Genomic DNA, 21,347 nt, shown 5'->3' on the forward strand with positions numbered 1-21,347 from the left:
CAAATACCTTCATACTATATTCCATATGTTGTATACCCTATTGCCATATTTGCAATAGCAGCATACTGACTGCTAGTTGTATATCACCTGAAAGCATACTGATTAACAAAGTGCCACCAAAATTCATGGAAAATTCCCTTTTTATCTGATTGATTCTAACTAAGCCATAGGAGTCCAACCACAAGAATTGCAATCCTTGCTCTGTGTGAGGTTTGAGATGGATTTCTGCACAACTGTGTAGTGTTCCTGGCTCTCTTCCCTTATGGGCTCATCTAGAAATAAAATGCATAATTTTATAGCATCTATATATCTTTTGGGGTAATGGACTATTGAGAACATTAAATCACAAGCACTGATAGTTCCACACAGACAGATGCACATTTATGTTAAGGGGAAAAGGCTTGCAGTGACCCATTAGTGACTTGCTGGGTTGTACATCCTAAACCTAACAATGTATCCATATCCTATTTGTAAAATCAGCTGATTATTATTGGATTCTTGTGCTATGCACCCAACAAACAGTCGACTGCTAAGTGGGCTCAGCACAATGTCTTCCTGGAATCCTGTAAGTTGATCATTCAAATTGTTGACAAAAATGAGGACTAGATCACTGGGTCACGCTGACACCTGTCTGTGGTTTGTCATGTGTACGTGATTCTTCTCACTTGTTTACAGGCTCTCCCTCTCTACCAGATAAGTACCGCCACACTCGGGAGCTGATGATGCTGCTGCCAACTCACCGGGACCGACCAAGCAGTGCCATGTATCCTGCAGCAATCATGGAAAATGGACAGGTATCAGACTCATTATTCTTGCCAAATACAATCAGTGTGGCATTTGTAAATAGCATACAGATTTGTTGTTGTCATTTGTTAGTCATTCCACTTTGTCCCTCTTTACCTTCTACTGCATGCACAGATGGCTTATTGTAGGGGTTTTCAACCTTTTCACATCACTGTACCCCCCCCTCCCCCCCCCGGGTGGCCGGACGTGGAGCAATGTACTTTTGGCCGCCGAACAGGAGAGGTGGGTGGTGAGCAGCCACTGCATGCAAGCTTCCCCCGCATCTGGCCAGGCGGGTGGCAGCAGCATGGGATGCACCTCCCTCACCTGCACATACCCCTTAGGGCCATCTTAAGCACCCCCAGGGGTACATGTACCCCTGGTTGACAACCCCTGGCTTATTGTATTTACCTGAATCCAAGGCAACTTTGAATTGAAGACAACCCCCCCAATAAAATGTATACATTTGTTATAATTTTCCATGTATAGAATCTAATTTTGCAAGACCATCTTAAATTCTGCCTCCCTACCACTGCAGTGGGGTAAGGGACAACAGAGGGGCAGGGGACAGGCAGTAAAGGCCTGACAGGCAGCAATGGCAGGGAGTAGAGGTGGGAGTGGAGCAGAGATTGTGAGAGACAAGTTGAAGGGGTGAACAGTGGTTGTCTCTCCAACCCTGAATCTGGGCTCTGGGTTGGAGTCAGAGTTGTAGCTGCAGCCACAGTGCCTGTTTTCCCCCTTCACACCTTCCAAACTTATATTGGAACCCAAGATGAGGGGTATTTTCCCCCCATGCTGAATGGAGGAAAAAACCTCATCTTGTATTCAAGTAAATACAGTATTTCTAAGCTTGCATAGAGATTTCCATGCTAATGCCTCTTTATTTCAGAATCATAATTTTTTGGTACTAGGATGATGATGAGGATGTTGATTTCCATGCACGTTACAGTTGTGGGCCCTCATTGTGGGGATGAGCTTTCTTGTACCCAACCTGCCCCACAGACACTGATCTTGTCACAGGCTGTCACGTGACCTTACTTCTTTGTTCATTTGTTTAGAGTTCTAAAATTGTGTCCATCTTATGCTCTAGGTGCTCTGTACTAACATGATAAAATACAATTACAAGTGGTAAATTATAGATGAGTCTGAATGCTCCAAAAATATTTCACATTGTGATTCCAAACACACAACTCTTCAAAGCAAAAGGAGACTTAAACTACATTCAGGTATACTGCAATTTTTGATGGAAATCATCCAGAAAGGCCTAAGACTATAGTCTTGCAGCAGGATTTGAAGGTCAAAAGAACTATGAAGTTGAAACTATGAAGGTGGAAGCAAATTCTGTAGCTGAAAATGTCTCCCTTATACCAGCCCAACCATTCCTCATTAAACTTAGGGGTGAAGTACTTCATAGTATTAGCTGACCTTGGCTTCTGTGGAATCACCACAGAGTCACGGAGGATAGCAAATGGTTCCTCAAGTAACAAGACCTAGCCCTTACGAGGCTTTCAGGGTTGAAATTTCCTGGTGCGCAAATACAATGCAACTGAAATGGTTTCCAGCAATACAGTGTCTCTTAAAAGTTTCCAATTTGCCCTTTGCCTACTGGCATCCATGTGGAAACTCATCAGAGACTTCCAAATGCCATCTGAATGCCTTTTTTATTGCAGTCCCTTCCTTTAGTTAAAGCAAAATGGACAAAAACGGTCACAGAGTTCTACATTGACAGATATGTAATTGTTTCCACTTTTCTGTGCTGTCTCCTTTCTCCTTTAGCCTCCAAATTTCCAGCGCGCCTTGATCCAGCAAGTGATCGGACCATGCAAACCATGCAGTGATCCCAATCTATCTGTGGCTGAGAAAGGTATTTTTTTCCTAGATGTATGCTTGATTCCTGTGGTAATTTTCTCCCTGTCATACTAACACATTAATGGGTTTTCCCCTCTGTTGACAAGAGCGCATTCTCTCGCGTTCTTATGATGACAGCTTTGCTAAACTGAAAGCTTCTGCCAATATAAAGGCATCTCAGCTAATACTTACGTATGCAGAGATAACAAGAACCTCTACTAAAAAAGCTTTTTACCTTTTATTTTTATTAATACTAACGGAACTCTGCAATCCTTACTCAGAAAACTCCCATTTAGTTCATTGGGAACGTTGCCTAAATAAAGGCTACAGGATTTAGACCAGCAATAATAACAACAATACTTATCCTGTACATAGAGCTTTTATTCTTCTAAATGTTTTCAAAATACTAATATATCCATATATCCATCCTGAGAGGTACTTTTTGAGATTTGATCAGTACTATCAGAGATGGACACTGTTCCATCAAATGGTTTGGGTTCTTTAAAGGTACGGGACATGAAGCCTTGCTGGCAAAAAAGACAAATGATGTGGCTTTATGATGTTTACAGAGAACTCCTCCCAAAGCTGAGGGAAGCATGGAAGAAAACATGAGGATGCTTTTTTTGAAAGTTTACCTAGTGGTTTGTGCTGACTGCAGTCATGAGTCAACCAGAGGCAGGAATCAACTTGTCAATAATAATAGAAGATGGCTAAGGCTGGAAATAGATGTGAAGGGTTATGAATATGAAGATACGTGGCTGTGTGCTTGATGTAACAGAAAAGGGGGAGCCAGTGGAGGGATAAAAATAGGAGGGATGCTATGGTCAGCAGGTGCTCTCTGCAGTTGCATTCTGAATGACCGTGAGTGGAGCAAAATCCCATTTGCTGAGGGCACAAAAAGAGAGGTTGTCATAATCAAGACATGAAATTGAGAGCTTGTATTAGTATTAGTTGTGTGGATTTATAGAAGGGGCCTATCTAAGAGAGCATTGTCTATCCTACATAACACAGGCCGTAGGACTTTTGTGAATTAATGCCTGCTTCAATAGCTGTGATTTAACTAGAGTAGGGCTGGCCACGTCTGACCCACAAAGGTTAGCATGCTGCCTGTGGGCTCTCACCTGGCAAGGATTGAACTACAACTAGCCTGTGATTGTGCTAGAGCCATGGTCTCTGGGACAGGACAGCATAGCTGGAGAGGCCTGCTGAGTCTACTGCCCACACAGTGGTTTTCATAGACATTAGGGCTGGAAGGGACCTCGGAAGATCATCGAGTCCAGCCCCCCGCCCAAAGGGCAGGAAGTCAGCTGGGGTCATAGGATCCCAGCAAGATAAGCATCCAGTTTGCTCTTGAAGGTGTTCAATGAAGGCGCTTGAACAACCTCCGGTGGCAGGCTGTTCCAGACCTTGGGGGCTCGGACAGTAAAGAAATTCTTCCTTATGTCCAGCCTGAAACGATCTTGTAGTAGTTTGTGACCATTCGACCTCGTCATCCCTTGGGGCGCTCTGGTGAACAAACGTTCCCCCAGATACTGGTGGTCACCCCTGATAAACTTGTAGGTGGCCATCAGATCACCCCTGAGCCTGCGCTTTTCCAGGCTAAAGAGCCCCAGGGCTCTCAGCCTGTCATCGTAGGGTCTGCTTCCCTGACCTCTGATCATGCGCGTGGCTCTTCTCTGGACTCTCTCAAGCTTCTCCACACCCTTTTTGAATTGTGGAGCCCAAAATTGGACGCAGTACTCCAGCTGTGGCCTCACTAAGGCCGAGTACAGGGGGAGAATGACGTCCCGGGATTTGCTTGAGAAGCATCTATGGATGCAAGCCAGCGTTTTGGTCGCTTTACTAGCTGCAGCATCGCATTGCAGGCTCATGTTCATCTTGTGGTCAATGATGACCCCCAAGTCTCTTTCTTCCATAGTGCTAGCCAACATAGCACTGCTGAGCCTATAAGGATGCTGTGGGTTTTTTTTCCCAAGGTGGAGAACCTTGCATTTATCAGCGTTGAACACCATCAGATTCTCGTCCGCCCACTTGCTGAGCCTGTCCAGGTCAGCCTGGATCATCCGCCTGTCTTCTGGTGCGGATGCTTTGCCCCAAAGTTTGGTGTCATCTGCGAACTTGGCCAGTCCGCTTCTGACTCCAGTGTCCACATCATTAATGAAGATGTTGAACAGTATGGGTCCAAGGACAGAGCCCTGGGGGACCCCACTGGTCACAGGACACCACAATGAGTGACTTCCATCAATTACTACCCTCTGGGTCCGACCACGGAGCCAATTTTCCAGCCAGTGGATCGTGGAGGACCCAAGGCAATAATTGGCCAGTTTCTCCAAGAGACGATCATGGGACACCAGATCGAAGGCTTTTTTGAAGTCAAGATATATGACATCAATCTCATCTCCCTTGTCCAGGTGATAGGTCACCTGGTCGTAGAAGGAAATGAGATTGGTCAAGCAAGACCTACCCGCAACAAACCCGTGCTGGCTATCCCTTAAGTTGTTGGCGTCGGCCAGTCCATTAAGGATGGCCTCCTTAATAAACTTTTCTAAGATCTTCCCTGGGATAGAAGTCAGGCTGATGGGCCTATAGTTAGCCGGATCCACTTTCCTCCCTTTCTTGAAGATAGGCACCACATTGGCCTTCTTCCAGTCTTCGGGCAGTACACCAGAGCGCCAAGAGTTTTCAAAGATCCGCGCTAGAGGCTGGGCTATGATGCTCGCCAGCTCCTTGAGTACCCTGGGGTGAAGATTGTCAGGGCCGGCTGACTTGAAGGTATCCAGCTTCTCAAGATGTTCCTTCACGAAGTCAGCATTAATGGAGGGCAGGGGATCACCCTCACCCGGACTTCCCGGCCCTGTAGCGGGCATGGGCGTCCCATGGGGCTGATGAAAGACTGACGCAAAGTACCTATTTAATAGGTTGGCTTTTTCCTGGGCGTCAGTTGTCAGTTGCCCCATCTGGTTCAGCAGGGGTCCAACGTTGCCCCTGCTTTTCCTCCGGCTCCCCACATATCTGAAAAAGGACTTCTATTGTCCTTGATGCTCAAAGCTAGTTGGAGTTCAGTTGCAGCCTTGGCTTTCCTGGTCTGCTCCCTACAGGACCGGACCAGTGCAGAACAATCCTCCTTGGAGGTGACTCCCATCCTCCATCCTTTGTAGGCCTTTCGTTTTAGCCTCAGGAGGTCTGCTAGGTCCCTGGAGAGCCAGGGGGGCTGCTGTGCCCTCTTGCTGCCTTTCCTCCGAGATGGAATAGACTTAGTTTGTACATTGAGGATCGCTCCCTTGAGGAGCAACCATTCTTCTTGAACTCCCCTCTCCCTGTGGTCTCCCTGTGGTGAGGGGAGCTCACACCGTTCATGCAGCAGTCACAGCAAGGGGGAGCTCATGCTGCCCATGTGGCAGCACATGGAGGAGGAGGCTTGTGCCCCTACATGGCAGGGGTTCTTAGGGGTTTGCATGGCCTGCATCCCATGCGGTGTGTGCCCTGGGGCTTGCAACCAGTGGCACACAGTCTCCGGCTGCTCAGAAGTTTGACGCCCCTGAAGCAGAGGTGTCTTCTAGAAGAAGCATAAGAACATAAGAAGCGCCATACTGGCTTAGACCAGTGGTCCATCTAGTCCAGTATCCTGTCTCCAACAGTGGCAGTAATAGATGCTGTGAAGGGGGAATATATGAGTAGAGCACGTCTATAGTGATCCATCCCGTGTCATATCTCCCTGGTGTCAAGCACCATTAGTTTATGGGTGTCAGAGGATACATCCCTGACTGTTGTGATAAATACGTATTAATGTACCTATCCTTGATTAATTTGTCTAGTCCCTTTTTTAACCTAACAACACTGACTGCCTCTAAAATCTCCTGTGTTGAGGAGTTTCACAAGTTAAGTATGTGTCACCTAAAAAGTACTTCCTCTTGTTTGTTTTAAACCTGTCTCCTGTTAATTTCAGACAGTGCCCTGGGTCCAGTATTCTGGACTTGGTGAATAACAGTTCCCCATTTACTTTATCCACAGACAGCATAATTTTACAGACCTCTCTTACATCATCCCCTCAGCTTTCTCCTTTTGAAACTGAACATTCCTAGCTTTTTTAATCTCTCCTGGTACAGTAGCTACTGATCAATTTTGTTGCCCTTTTCTGTACCTTTTCTAATTCCACTACATCCTTTTTGAGATGAGAAGACCAAAACTGCACACAGTATTCAACATGTGGACAGACTGTGGATTTATATAGTGGCCTGGTGATGTTTTCCATTTGGCTTCCAATTCCCCTTAACATTTATTCTTTTGGTCACTGCTGTGCATTGAACTGATGTTTTTAGCAAACTATTTACAGTGACTCCAAGGTTTCTTTCCTGAGTCATAACAGCTAATTCAAAGTCCAGCATTTCATCCATATAACTGAGGTTATTTTTCCCAATGTGCATTACCCTCCTGGTCCACGCAGTCAGCCTCCAGTGACCCCCCCGCCCCCACCCATCAGTGGGATTGGCCACCAGAGGCCCCCCCGCCTGGTCACTGACTGGTGTCGGGGGAGCATGTGCCCCCCGACTCAAGAGGCACCTGTCACTCATGTTTCCAGTGATACAGAATCTACCACATGCCTCAATAAATTGTTCCAGTAACTAATTACAACTACAAGTAAAAAAAAAAAGTGCTCTACTTCTCATCTCAATTTGCTGAGGATCAGCTTCCTTCCAAACATTGGCTTTTGTTATTCTACTTCCTCCTAAACTAAAAGCCCCGTTACCAAATTTCTGTTCCTTCCTAGGTACTTAAGACTGTGAGCCAGGGACCTTGCAACTTTCTGTTTGTTAAACTAAATACATGGAGCTCATGGAATCTTTCAGTATAAGGCATCTTTTTCCAGTTCTTTATTCATTTTAATGTCTCTTCTCCAAACCTTCATTTTTTCAACATCCTTCTTGAATTGTAAACATCAGAACTGGTGTTTTCCAGTATTCCAATAGCAGCCCCACCACTGTCAAATCGTCACTCTCAACAATCCCTCATGGTCGAGGATGACCATTCCCACTGGTCAAGTAAAGATGAGTTCCTTGATGACTAAGAAGGCCAATTCTAGAGCCACAGACTCTCTGGCAGACACTGCAGGTGGTGATTAAAGGGAGGACCAGACCACAGATTTCTGTCTTGTTTCCTTTCCATTCATTTCTGTCATTTTTCTGGCTCCAGGACGAGACAGTTTTCCTCAAAGTAAGATGCCACTTCTCTCACAAAGCATTGCCATGTAACCTGCCCTAGGCTAGTTTTTCCCAATTTCTAATGTCAGTTCACCTTGAGGATGTCCTTGAAGCATTTCCTCTGGCCCCTGCATGTCCTTTGTCCTTGGCCAAGTTGGGAGTATAGCAGTTGTTTTGGTAAACATATATCAGAGATGTGCACACAATGTCCTATCCAGCACAGCTGATGTTGAATAATCAATGCTTCAATACTGTTGGTGTTAGTGTCGATGAGGACACTGGCATTTCTGCAATGAGCCTCCCACTTTATGCCAAGGATCTTTGGGAGGTAGCACTGGTGAAGGCATTCTAGCCTTTTCAGGTGGTCTCTGTTGGTCACCCAAGCTTCACAGCCATAGAGAAGAGTTGAGATTACCACAGCCTTTTATAATAGGAGTTTTGTTCAAGTGCTGATGTCATGATCATTGAACACATGATGATACAGTCTTCCAAAGGCACAGCTGGCACATTGGATCCTATACTGGATCTCCTCATCAATGCTGGCTGCCTTTGAGAGATGGCTGCTGAGGTGTGCAAAGTGTCAAGTTCTCCGGCTCCTGTCTGTCAATTAGGATATTTGCCAGGGGACTTGACTGGGCTGGAGCAGGCTCATGAAGCACCTTTGTTTTTCCCCAGCACTGGTATGCTTGAGAAAAGCAGATAAGGGCTATTTGTAGGTCCTCCTCAGTATGTGCAACAATCATCAGCATAAAGAAGTTCCACAATTAAGACTGATGTAACTTTGGTTTTGGCATGGAGGCAGTACAGATATAAAGATTCCTGCCCATGCTGTACTCAATACCAATGCCGTGTGGCAGACCATCATCGATGACCATCTTGATGACCGCAAGAAAGATGGAAAACAGAATTGGTACAGTCACGCAGCCCTGCTTGATACCAGTTCAAATGGCAAAGGACTCCACAGCAGAGCCATTATATAGAATGGAGGCAGTTATTTGCAAAGCTTGCAAAGAACAATTTTCCAACTATTTAGTTGGTCTAATAAAAGATATCACATCTACCCAAAGAACCTTGAGAACAACACCAGGAACTGTATATGACCTTTATCAATTTGACCAAAGACCTTCAACTCCGTTAACTGGAAGGCTCTGTGAAAGATCTTATCAAGGTTTGGCTGCCCAGGGAAATTTATCACCTTTGTAGGCTCATCTACGAAAGATTCCCTTTGAGGATTTGAACTGAGAGATTGGAGAGAGAGTGGTTGCCTTTTGAGAAGTGTGCTCCCATAGATATTTGTGTATTTTTGTCTTTGATAGATTTTTGGTGTGTGTTCATTCTGGTACACAATTGTTGTTTGGTTTCTCCTTCATATTTTCCATCAAGGCATTTATTAGGGTTACCATATTTCCAGGATCAAAAAAGAGAACACATGGTGGGGGGGGCTGTGATATGCCTATGCCCACCTCTGCCCCTCACTCCCAAGCCCCTGCCCCCCCAGCCATACCAGTGCCCCTCACTTCCAACCCAGAGCCCCCTGCCCCCCAGCACTGTTGTGCCCCTAACTCCTCACCTGCAGCTCTGCCGCCCCTAGTGCTGCCAGTGCTGCTGACTTGCAACCCACAGCCCCCTGCCCCCCCAGGCTTGCTGCTCACACAGCTTGCAGACATGCTCACACATGCACTCTAGCCTGGGAGCAGCTTGCTGGGGCCTGTGCACAGAGCATGTGACCCCTGACAACCCACCCTTTCCCACTGCTCTCAGCCCCAAGCATCCAATGTACTCATGCCCAGGAAAAGTGGAGGCAAAGCAAAAACCTGGACATTTGCTTGCATTTTAAAAACCCACCTGGACACGAGGACAGGGGTCCAAAAAAGAGGACATGTCTGGGAAAACCTGGGCATATGGTAACCCTAAAGAGCCACTGAATTTATGGCACATTATAATCCACCTGCCATCTGATAACCCCAGGTAACCTGTCTGCATTTTCCCAGCTACATTCTCTCACGGGTTCAACATTCCTCCTCACCTCCCCACCTGTCTCACACCTATTGTCTCCCATTCTCTCTGATCCTCACTGCCACCCATTTGCATTTTCACAGACCTGCATTTTGCATATTGGCTTCTATTCTACCCAGAAGAGCACACAAAACACCAGCAGACTTCCCTATGCCTAAAGAAGAGTGTTTGTGCCTGAAAGCTTGCAAAGAACATTTTTTTCAACTATTTAGTTGGTCTAATAAAAGATATCACATCTACTCAAAGAACCTTGTCTGCCTACGTGCTTAGATCAACACAGCTACAACTAACAATCCTAAAGCATGATGTTGTTCTCAGCATTTTTCCTGGATCTTCCAGGCCACAGAAATCATGTCCATGGTGCCTCTTGATGGCATGTAGACACACTGAGACTTGGAAAGGATTTCCTTGGCAAGAGGGAGCGGTCAATTCAGCAGAATTTGAGCAAGGATCTTCCCAGTAGTGGAGAGGAGGAAAATACTTCAATAGTTTCCACAGTCAGCAGCCCTGACTGTAGTGTCAAATACCAAAGTTGTAAGCTTTCTACTCTCATGGTATATTTTCCTATCTGTATATCTAAAGATCTTTTTAGACTTTTTAATCACAGCATTTCACTAGGTGTGTATATTCATTTGCTTATGCACCAAGACCCCCCAGTCCTATTCAAATTCACTTTTGCAGAATAGTCATCCATTCTGTAAGTATGAACTTCATTCTTTGTTCCTAGTTCTGTGGCCTTATATTTGCCCATAGTAAAACATGTATTGTTTGCCTGAGAGATATTATGCAGATTTAGACTTCACTTGGTTGTGAGGACCTAAAAAGAAGTTCAAGTCAAAACCAGTGTCCAGGTTGCAGGCCATAGTAAAAGGTATTATGATAGTGTTATACCCAGTGATTGAGGTAGGAGAGCTTTTGGAGGAAGTTGAGAGCTTTGTCTTAACCATTCTGAGCTTGAGCTGGTAGATGGACATCTGTAAGAACATGTCAAAGAGATTGCCCAGGATCTTAGTTTAGATGAAAAATAGATCTGGAGCAAAGAGATAATAAAATAATCAGTAAAAGGTAGGAGAAATGTTATAATCATCTTTGGAAGCAGGGACAGAGATAATGTTCTGAGAACCCTTGTTCTTGATCCAAGTTGTGATTAGATAAATGCAATGGCAGGAATTGTGCAACCTTTGAACCCTCATACTGTCTATAAGTCAGAATACTATTATCTGATTCTTTTTTTTGCTAATGTTGGTGCTCTTTGAACTTGTCCAAGCTCTTCTCTTTCACAGTCAGAAGCCCACTACACTAATTCTTGTTGATAGCTGAGTGATAGCAACTGCCAAAGGCAAAAACTAGTCAAATGTCGCTATCTTGTTGCTGAATTTGACCATAAAATGCACACTGGTCCAGCAGATTGGTTTGGCCACTACAGGGCAATAGGAGCTTTCAGGATACCTCTCCCACTGAAGCAGTGCTGGATTACATGTTTATTCCCACAAGCAGAAGCAAGGTTCCAACCCATCCGACACTAGGCTTATGTACCAGTACTTCTAGGTACAGAAAGGGAATAAGGGCCAGATGATGTAATAGGTTAGTTTGCTAGATTTCCATGCTGTTTTTCAGATCCCTGCTATCTGTTACTCTCTCTAAGATTCCCAAAATACCTCCAGGAAAGGAAAGGAAATGCAATGATATATAGTTCTTATGCACATTTATACACAGGATGACCATGAGCCACCAGTGCGATGCTGTAGTCAACAGAGCTAATAGTATACTGGGATGCATTAGCCAATGCGTTGCGAGCAGGAATAAGGAAGTGATCTTCCTCCCTACTCCACACTGGTAAGACCCCAGCTGGAGTACTGTGTCCAGTTCTAGGCGCTGCACTTCAAAAAAAGATGTGGAAAGTCTTGAAAGGTTCCAGAGAAGGGCCACAAGAAAGATTAAGGGCCTGGAGGACAAACGTTATGAGGAAAGACTAAGGGATCTGGGACAGTTCAGTCTGGGGAAGAGAAGACAGAGTGGAGACTTGGTGGCTGTCTGTAACTATGTAAGGGGTGAATATCGGGAGCTGAGAGAAAAACTGTTCACTAGGACGCCCCAGGGGAGGACAAGGAGCAATGGCTATAAACTGTTAAAGGATGGTTTCAGGTTGGATGTAAGAAAGAACTTCGTTACAGTAAGGGTGACCAGAATACTTCCCAAGGAGGTGGTGCAGTCCCCAGTGCTAGAAGTCTTCAAGAGGAGACTGGACAGACACCTTGCTGGAATAATTTGATTTCAGCAGTACTCCTGCCCAAAGCAGTGCGGGTTGGACTTGATGATCTTTCACAGTCCCTTCCAGCCCTTAATTTCTATGATTCTACAATACATATGCTGTGGGGTGGAGGGGGAGTAGGGTGCGGCACTTTAATTAAAGTGGCTTTGAGAGCCGTTCTAATTAAAACGCCCGCAGCATCACATATATTCAGCATCCTGCACTTCAAAATGGCTGCAGGGGTGCTTTAACTGAAGCTCTTTCAACAAGCTTTAGTTAAAGTGCCCCTACCACCATTCTGAAATGCGGGGATGCTGAATACATGTGATGCAGAGGCTGCTGGAGCATGCTAATTAGCACGTTTCAGCAGACTCAATTAATCGAGTGCACGCATTGGAACAGTGGTCCATCGTGTGTACGGTTGCCATATGTGTTATCTTCATACTGGAAATCAAAAGGCAACATTATTGCTATTTGTGACATTGGTGGCACATTTTGTGTTACCAAATTATTGCACTGTCATGGTTGGCAACATCCTGGATTATATAGCAACACAATGATAAAAATGCCTATGCTCAGTCTATGTTTGTACTCGCATAGTGGTTTGCATTGGTTGAGCTGCATACCATTTTTACTCGTATACCACACATGCCTTTCCCCCCAAAAAAACAACCCTATACAACTGGGGTGCAGGTCTTAAGCAGGGAAGTTGATTTTTCTTTGAGATGTTGTGCTCTAATGGGTGCCAAAATGGCTGCTGTTTCTCTCCAGCCCAGCAAGCAGATGGGGCAGAGTCCAGTGTTAACCCTCTGACAGCCACTAAGGAACTTGTGCCTGAAGCAGCAGTTCAGCTGGGTCAGGGCAAGTAAACTGCTACATGCACTTTGTAGTACCTTGACGAGGCTTGTGGTGTGGGAACAGCACTTTATTATTTACAGGAACTTAAATAAAAAAATATTTACAGTAAAAAAGTAACAGTCTTGCTACTGCCCCTGCAAGGGTCTGGAGCCTAGTCTTCTTCCTGTCTTGCCAAACGAGGAAGTTTCTGCTGCCTTACCCAGATTGCCTGCTGGGATGCCACATCTGGACACTTTGTTTCCAGAAGAATTTGGCTTGTTTTACACAGTTGGCCATGACTCCAGAAAAAATCATTTTTTCTTCCAGAAACAAGGACCCTGTCTTATTTTAAGGGCATATGTGGTATTTGAGAAAGTTTGATGATTGCTACAGTGCTTTCACCTGTTAAATATCCTGACTCAGTGTGTTAATCTGAACCCAGCTCACTAAGACCTGTAGAAGTGACAGGGCTACAACTTATAATTCCTGCCTCACTTTATTCTTCTGTCTTCAAATATGAATATGACGCATGGCTCTAATCTGTGACAGGCATTGAGGCACAGCTCATAAGGCAAAACACTGTTTTCCCAAAAGAGTCCATCAGCAGGAGGCACCAAGAGGGGAGCCCATTACCCTCCAGTGCACCACTGTGAAATTCCCTAGTTCAGGAGCACCACATCAAAACCCAGTTACCTCCTGTCCAAACATTTTCAGCACTGGAAGATGGATTTTTAAGGAGCTTCTATGGTCATGTGTTGGACATAAGATACAACAGTATCCGTTCTGATTATCTCCAAGGCTGTTTGGAAATCCCCTTCAACTTATCCCTCAGACCCAAGGGATGGGACCATGATTGATACCTACCAAGTTGTGGACTATGTGCCTTTAATGGACATAGGGCAGGATGGTGGCTGGGGAAAGCTTCTGGTAGAAGCTGGTGCTAAGGCTGGTTCAAACAATGCAAAGAGCTTCATTTCAATGCAAAGGTGGTAAGTGGTAAAGAACCAGTGTGCAAGTTCTTCCTCAATTTTCCTTCCTGGATACTGGTGTCACACAGAAACATGACATGGTTGGTATGCCCCTACACCACAACTGTTACCTTCAGGGCATTTGCAGCTGGTGTAAATCAGAGCAATTTTGGGGCCATTTTAACTTCATGCAGTGAGATCTGTTCTGTACTCATGTAGCAGCAGGATTAGGTGAGTGCAGACATAATCCTGAAGCCATCTTTATTCAAAGGCCCTTGACCTTCAACCTCTATCCCACCTCATCTGAGGATTTTTACTCAGTCTCTTCTCCCTGCTCCCATTCTACCTCTTGCATTGGAGAGGTCCCTTTACAAAGTGATATTTATTTTTATCCCTCTCTTGTTTGTTCCTTACCCTTTGAAGGCTCCAAATTCATAATTATATTTGAATTTATAATTACTTTTTTTTTTTTGCTTGGGGAGTCTTTGCTTCTTGCTGTATGAACTAACTGAAGTGCCAGAACATAGAACTGCACAGGGGTCTCCTAGGCCAGCAAGTCCAATCCTTTGTATTCACAGGCAATCATTTTCCCAAAGTTTCTAAAAATCATCCATTTCAAACGTCCCCCAAAACAACATCTACAAGGCACAAACTAGAAACACCAGAAACACCTTAAAACATGCCATAAATAAAACAGGAGATGAGGGCTCTTCTAATGTCCAGCCACCGTAGTGACAAAGTAGTATGCTCAATGGATTCTAGGAAGAGGACCACAGTCTGCAGAGCAGAGGAAGAAGAAAAAAATAAAAACCCAATTCTGCCAGTTTTACTAGGGAAACAAATATTTCCTGACATTCAGTTTGGTGATGGAATTGGCCCTGAGTAGAAGAACAAGATCCCCTAGCCAGGAAACTGTCAGCTGTCTAAGAACTGGCAGGAACATCACTATACCGCAGTCAAAATCCCCAATGACAGCTGTGGCCAATTTACAATCTAACTGTAATCATAATGTGTGTGATTATGAAGACCACACAGTCTTTATTAGTATAGCTTTTGGCTTAAAAAGTTCTCTGTCTCCAACATTCACTCTGCAAAAGTACGGTATTTATAAAAAGTGATATTTGTTTAACTAAGCTAAACAAGTCCAATTCCTTTCATCTTATTCAATAAAATAAAGTTTCCATCCCTGTAACCGTCCCTGTTCCCATTTAAGTTAATATTTCTTTCAACATGGTGACCAGAACTATAAACAGTATTCTAAATGGAGTCCTACCAATACCTTATGTACAGTGAGTAGTACTTCCCAATCGCTACTGAATAAAACCTTGCCTAAAATACACTAAAAATTGTATTAACCTTTTTCACTACTTCATCACACTGGCTGTTCATGATCAACCAGTACACCCAGAACTGTCTTCCTCAGTTGTCTTCAGCCTGTCAGCACCATCTCATAGCCAAAGTCTTTGTTGTTGTTCCATAAGTGTGTGACTTCGTATTGCCTACTATTATAGTCCATACCATTCCTTGTGCTTCTCTCCACAAGAGTATATCAGTTTGCCTGTATAATCCACTTGTTTTTCCTTATCAGCATTAGATGCTAATGATTTGGAACAAAACTCCATACACTGTTAAAAAAAAACAAAAAACCCACCTTGTACAGACATTAGGGAAATACATAATTCTTGTCGTTGTCTGAAGAAAACATTCACAGGCGGTGACTCCTGGAAGTAATGGGCATTTCTTGCCCTCCCTCACATGCAAAATGTTGTCTATGTACCATATTCTCTTGCATACAATACCCCCCCCAATATAATATACAACTTTTTTGAAAGGCAAAATGAAGAAAAAAAGATTTTTCCAGTTATGTCTGCATAGAGCAGGGACAGAGCCTAATCTTCAGGTGACTCTCTTTCCTGATTAACAAAAAAGCTGAAACACTAGCTACTGCAGAAAACTTGACTCCACGGGTGGATCTGTGATTTTTTTTTTAAGAGCTAAGTAGTCACCAGGGCTGAAATAGCCCTGAAATAGGAGGAGAGAGACCAGGAGCAACTAGCAGATTACAAAATTGTCCTAAGAAATGTAGCTTGATTAATAGAATGTCAAGACCATTAAAAGGGGAGGGGATGGTTAACAACTGTAAAAAGCAAATGAGCCATTAAGTCAGTTGACTCCCTTAGTGCCTGAACAGTAATGCCACAACTGCTACACACTGGGCATGTCTACATGTGTGTTTTAATGCACAGTAGCCTATTTTACTGCACATTAAAGCAGCGCATAAAGAACGCTGCAAATATGCTAATGCACAGTAAAATAGGCTACTGCGCATTATCAACTAAAAGTATACCAAGATTTTCTCACATTGGAGGTACTAAATTTAATGTGTGTTAGGAAAAGTGTGTTAATGCATGAGTAGACATGCCCACTGTGGAGTAGGAGTCAAAGCAGGGTGCTTCTATCTTGGTCAGAAAATCGGTTTCCCTGCTCGGCCTCCCCAGTTTTGGGGGGCTGATTTTTGGAGAAAAGTTTTGTGTTGTATGTGACAAAATACTGGTATATTTTTGCTTTCTCTTCTCCCCCTTCTTTCCTTCGTGCCCATTAACCTGAGTTAACTTTCAGGGCTATAAGCTATTGTGGACTAGATGAGCATCTCTGCTTTTTCTTTTCCTATGGAGGCCTTTAGTCATGACAGTCCTCATCCAGTTGTGTCCCAAAAACAAAGACAGAGAAATAAGTATAGGGCTCAATTAGAGAAAAAAAAAATCCCACAACTAAGGAACTATTATCAAATGCAAGGAAATATCTATTGTATTATAGTCCTTGTTGCAATTCACACTTACTGCTTATAATTAGTCGTAGTCAGAGTGAATCACCAGGTCTTTCTAACCTGATGTCTTATTCAGATACCTATTGTTAGAACCTATGGGTGCCTGTACCCGAGTGCAGAGCCTGCTCTGACACGTAATTACAGCATGTCGGAGATTAATCAAGTCTGCTGGAGCATAGTAATTACCTCCTTCCTCTCATGTATCAGCATCCCTGCACTTCAAAATGGCAGCAGAGGCACTTGAACTACAGCTAATTGAATGAGCTTCTGTTCAAGCACCCCCGACATTTTCAAGTGCAGGGCTGATACACAAGAAGCTGCAGTGCTTTAATTAGAGCGGCTCTGAGAGCCGCCCCCCCCCTCCCCCTCCCCCCGCACATGTAAAAGTTTCTTTCATTGAAGGCCTATAAGGAAAGTTTGATATTTTAAACCCAAAATTAGATTCAGTGTCACCTAACATTATACCACTAGAGAATATATTTCAGCTGGTAAAATCAGAGGAGATGAGGAAAAGAATGGTGGTTTTAGAAAAGTGGAGCAATGCATCAAAGCACTTACAGGTGTCTTTAATCACAGAAACTTCCTCTGCTCAGATAATTATGCCAGAGGGTCTCATCTCCACACTTTACTTCTACTTTCCATATCTAAAGGTAATAAACTTTTTAATTTCATTTTCGCTTCTATTAGATTCACTGAAACATTTTGACTTTCCCTTCAGATATCCTTTTTTTTCTTTTTTTTTAGGATAACCCAAAGAAGCTACGTATTTTTATCCATAAATAAAATCACTCTTTTGGCCCAGTGATTGGTATATTTGTATTTTCTCATGATCAAGAAAGTCATGCATTATGGAAGAACAGAGATTGTATTCTATTTTAATAATGTTAAGTATATAAATCACACTTTGAAAGTCATGCAGGTGATGAAGAAAAGCTCTTGCTTTTGGTCTCAATTTATTGCTTCAGGTTTCTCTGACTGAGGTCTTGAAATCTAAATACCATATTCATCAAGTGATTACAGAAACAGGAAAGTGTTCTTGCCTTTTATTAAAGGAAGGCAAGTTTTTTCCAGTTGTGATTCTGAACCAGGATGATCTGATTCTGTAGTAAAGCTTTTTGAAAACAGATAGGCATACCTAATAATTAACTCTTTGCCTGAGCAAATTATGCCATTAAAATCAATGGGTTTTTTTGTTCTATGTTTAGATGTGATGTTTGTTCACCCTGTCATTGTGATATTGTCACAGACTTTGCTGTGTTTAGTAATGTTTCTGACACTTAATCTTTGTTACTTTTTATTTCTCCCATTCCTTACCCATAACTTAAGAAAATCAGCTTTCTATAGACTAAAAGATCCCTTCCCTGTCTCTTAATCCTGCCATTCACCCAGTCCCTGGAGTCTGTCCTTTCCTGGCAGCCAAAGACTGCACAATTTCTCCTGTGCACGCTGCTTTTAAATCCACCCTGTGCTCAAGTGCTACATGCAGACCAAAATAACATCAGCTTAGAAATGGAGAAAAGCTGGACCCTTCTGCTTCCCAAAGAAACCTATAATGTAATGTTACCCGAGTTAAATCTGTTTCCATCCTTCAGCTGTGCCAGCAGCGCCCAGTAGCTGGAGCCTAGACAGCGGAACCAGAGAGGCCCTGCCATTCCTGTCTGCCCACGTTGGGAGCATCTTGGCCCCACCAGTACCTCCCCGAAGCCTACCCCATGGTAAGGAAATGCCCAGTAGGTCCACTGGATAATTCCTGCAGTCATGCACAGATACATCTAGGACACACGGACGCTTCTGTGAAAAGGAGAAAAAGGAGAGAGGCCTTTCCTGGTCTGCTTGCCTGACTGTTAGATAAGTCTTAACATTTCATCAGCTGCAGTAATAAGGACTTGGTGTGTTTGGGGACTTGAATTAAGTTTGTGAGTGGTGTAAACTAACCTGGGTTTTTGCCAATGACTATTTTCAACAGTAGCTTAAGGCTAAAGAGCTATTAATTGAGTTTCCAGATGTTTGATGTTTACGAGCCTGTTGTCTTGCCATGAGATCCTTGGTAACAATGGTGGGTGGAATTTTGTTACTGCTACCAAACTCTTCATTTGCACTTTGCAATAATGTGACAGATACACTCCAGGTTACCCATTAAAAAGATTGTTTTTCAGGATATGTGGTAAGCTCTGGACTGGAGTTGAGCATTCAGTATTTGGACCTGGTTGGTGTTACAGAGGCTACAAGAACAGGAAATGCATAATGCCTTGAGGCTACAAGCTCTCAGATATGACTCTTTGTTAATATTTTATTTCTTGTCTTGTTTCAGGACACTACTCACTGCACTTTGATGCCTTCCATCATCAGCTCAGTGACGCCCCCCCAGCATTGCCAGCAAGAACACTGCGCAAGGTAAAATGATCTCTTGAGAATGCAGGGCTTTAGTAACACTAGAATCCCCATCTCTTTTATGACTTTCCTTGCTAATTCTAGCATCCATCCTTCTCTCATATTGCCTGAGCAGCAAGAAGCCCATCATCCTGCTACGTCTTAAAAGCAAAAGCTCAGGCTGAAGACTAATGCTATACTTACTATCTGCACCCAGATCTCCATTAAAGTGACAGTTTACTATTGTTAGAATAATGAAATGGCCCCAAGATGTATTCCATTTTGGCCACAGAAGATTCACCAGCCTAGTGGGGTAACTTGCTTTTTTTATTTTGTATAAAAGCTGTAGATCCAAGGAGGCAAACCATTAACTGTTCATTTCTCATCACAAATGAGACTCATTTCTCTCACCTAAGAATTTTGAGAGTAGGTGAGGGAAGACCAGCAGCATTTCCACCATTATGATGTAGCAGAGCCTTTTAATTCAGATGGACACAGGAGACAGGGACTAAAATGTTCAGTATTCAGGTCTCTTTAGAATGGTTTTCAATACAGATCATCAGGTAGTGAGAAGGCATATAGTATTTCCCTCCTTAAGCAATCTTTTCCAACCTCTGCCTCAAGAAGGAAAGGTTAGTTCTTCTTTCCTGGTACTCAGAAATAAAAAATCCAGAGGGTTTTTTTACCTCAGTTGCCACTAAATAACTGAAATGAAAGCATGATATAATGCATCTGACACTTTGAAAGATATCTCTGCAATCAGTCTTTTGATCACTACAATTCCTAGCATAAGTTAGCCACAGAGGTTACGTCTACATGTGCTCATTTACTTTGCAGTAACTGAAATTACTGCGCAGTATGGGCACATGTCTATACATGCACCTGCACTGCACAGTAAATACGGTGATTTACACCAACTTCAGCATAAATTTGATACCTATACCATGCAGGTATCAAATTTACGCCTTAGTTACTGTGCAGTAATACACGTGTAAACTGTAGTCCCAACTCAGTCCACACACAGTGTTAATGCGCTTTAATGCCCACACAGGTAAACACTGGCCTATTCCTGCTTACTGTGCAGTTATTTACTGTGCAATAAATTTAAATCGGTGTAAATGTACATGTAGACATGCCGGAAGGGTGTTGTTTATTTGAAACCAAATGATAGCAGTGTTAATTAAAAAGTTATTTATGGCTAATGTCTTTTGGGTCAAATTTTCAAATCTACAGGCAGGTGCAACAACATAAATGTGCTGGTAAATATGGTAGGTGGTCCAGGATGCATAGGTAAGCTGTACAAAGATCCTTCCTAAAACTTCTTACTGCCCTCAACATAACAGTACGTTGAAATTCATAAGATTTGGAGAGTGCTTTGGAAATTGCACCCCCTCCATTCTTTCTCCTCAGGTGGGGCTGAAAGTGCATCAGCAGTGGTGAAACGGAGCATAGAGGAACAGAACAGGAGTGAAATTGACAAAATCCTCGACTTGTTACCATGACTGAGCTTCACAGGACTTTCACTTTTGGTTCCTCTTTGAGGAACCAGGCAGCAGAGCAACATTCAGGGAAGGGAGGTATTAAGAAACTGCAAAGAAGAAATCCAAGGAGAGTAGAGAAGTATAAGGAAGGAGAAGCAAAGAAGAATAGATCAGCACAAGTCATAAAGTGGAAGCAGACATCATTTCTCATTTGTGCAGCCTTAAAAATGTTTAAGGTGGCACAGATGCAGCTGTGCCCTGACACATGGCACAACTGAATCGCTACATTCTGCAATATCTGTTTCTAACCATAATAGGGACAGGGCTGCATACATTCAATACCCACCACATTCACATGGACTTCACCTGCAGGCAGCCTGAATAATAAGAGTGGATGCTGGGGAGAGGATTAGGACACAGAGAATAAAGAAAAGATAGAAAAAGAGAGCTGGGAAAAGGGGGAGAAGATAAGAAAAAGGATGAAAAGAGAGAGCACTGAAAAAAATAAAAATTAGGGTATGAGGATGTGTATGGTAAGTACTACAGGAGCAGGGAGGAGACAATGGGCGCATCTACACGTGCTATTAATGCAGTACAGTAAAATACTGTGCAGTAAGCCACCTCCATCTACATGTGCACCTTGTTGGAAGCAAATCTGTTCCCAACAAGAGCCGTGCAGTACAGGGCTGATCTTGACCTCCTCTGTCCCCCTGCAGTAGCCAGGGAGAGCTCCAGACTCCCTTGGGGTGCTATCCCAGGGGCTGGCAG

The 21,347-nt window shown here is 43.6% G+C and overlaps 1 protein-coding gene across 8 annotated transcripts in view; it reads left to right on the top strand.

Annotated features, from left to right (window-relative positions):
• DOCK3 (dedicator of cytokinesis 3) overlaps positions 1 to 21,347 on the top strand; it is a 664,549-nt gene that overhangs the window by 638,076 nt on the left and 5,126 nt on the right. For 4 of the 8 annotated variants that reach the window (XM_059715389.1, XM_059715392.1, XM_059715391.1 and 1 more), the window contains 4 exons: positions 676 to 794; positions 2,560 to 2,647; positions 18,321 to 18,443; positions 19,040 to 19,122. In XM_059715389.1, coding sequence (XP_059571372.1) covers positions 676 to 794; positions 2,560 to 2,647; positions 18,321 to 18,443; positions 19,040 to 19,122 — 413 coding nt within the window. The remainder of the gene's footprint in view (positions 1 to 675; positions 795 to 2,559; positions 2,648 to 18,320; positions 18,444 to 19,039; positions 19,123 to 21,347) is intronic. The other 4 variants (XM_059715390.1, XM_059715395.1, XM_059715393.1 and 1 more) reach the window with 2 other exon arrangements.

This window comes from Alligator mississippiensis, chromosome 12 (genome assembly GCF_030867095.1).
Source record: "Alligator mississippiensis isolate rAllMis1 chromosome 12, rAllMis1, whole genome shotgun sequence".
NCBI lineage: Eukaryota > Metazoa > Chordata > Crocodylia > Alligatoridae > Alligator > Alligator mississippiensis.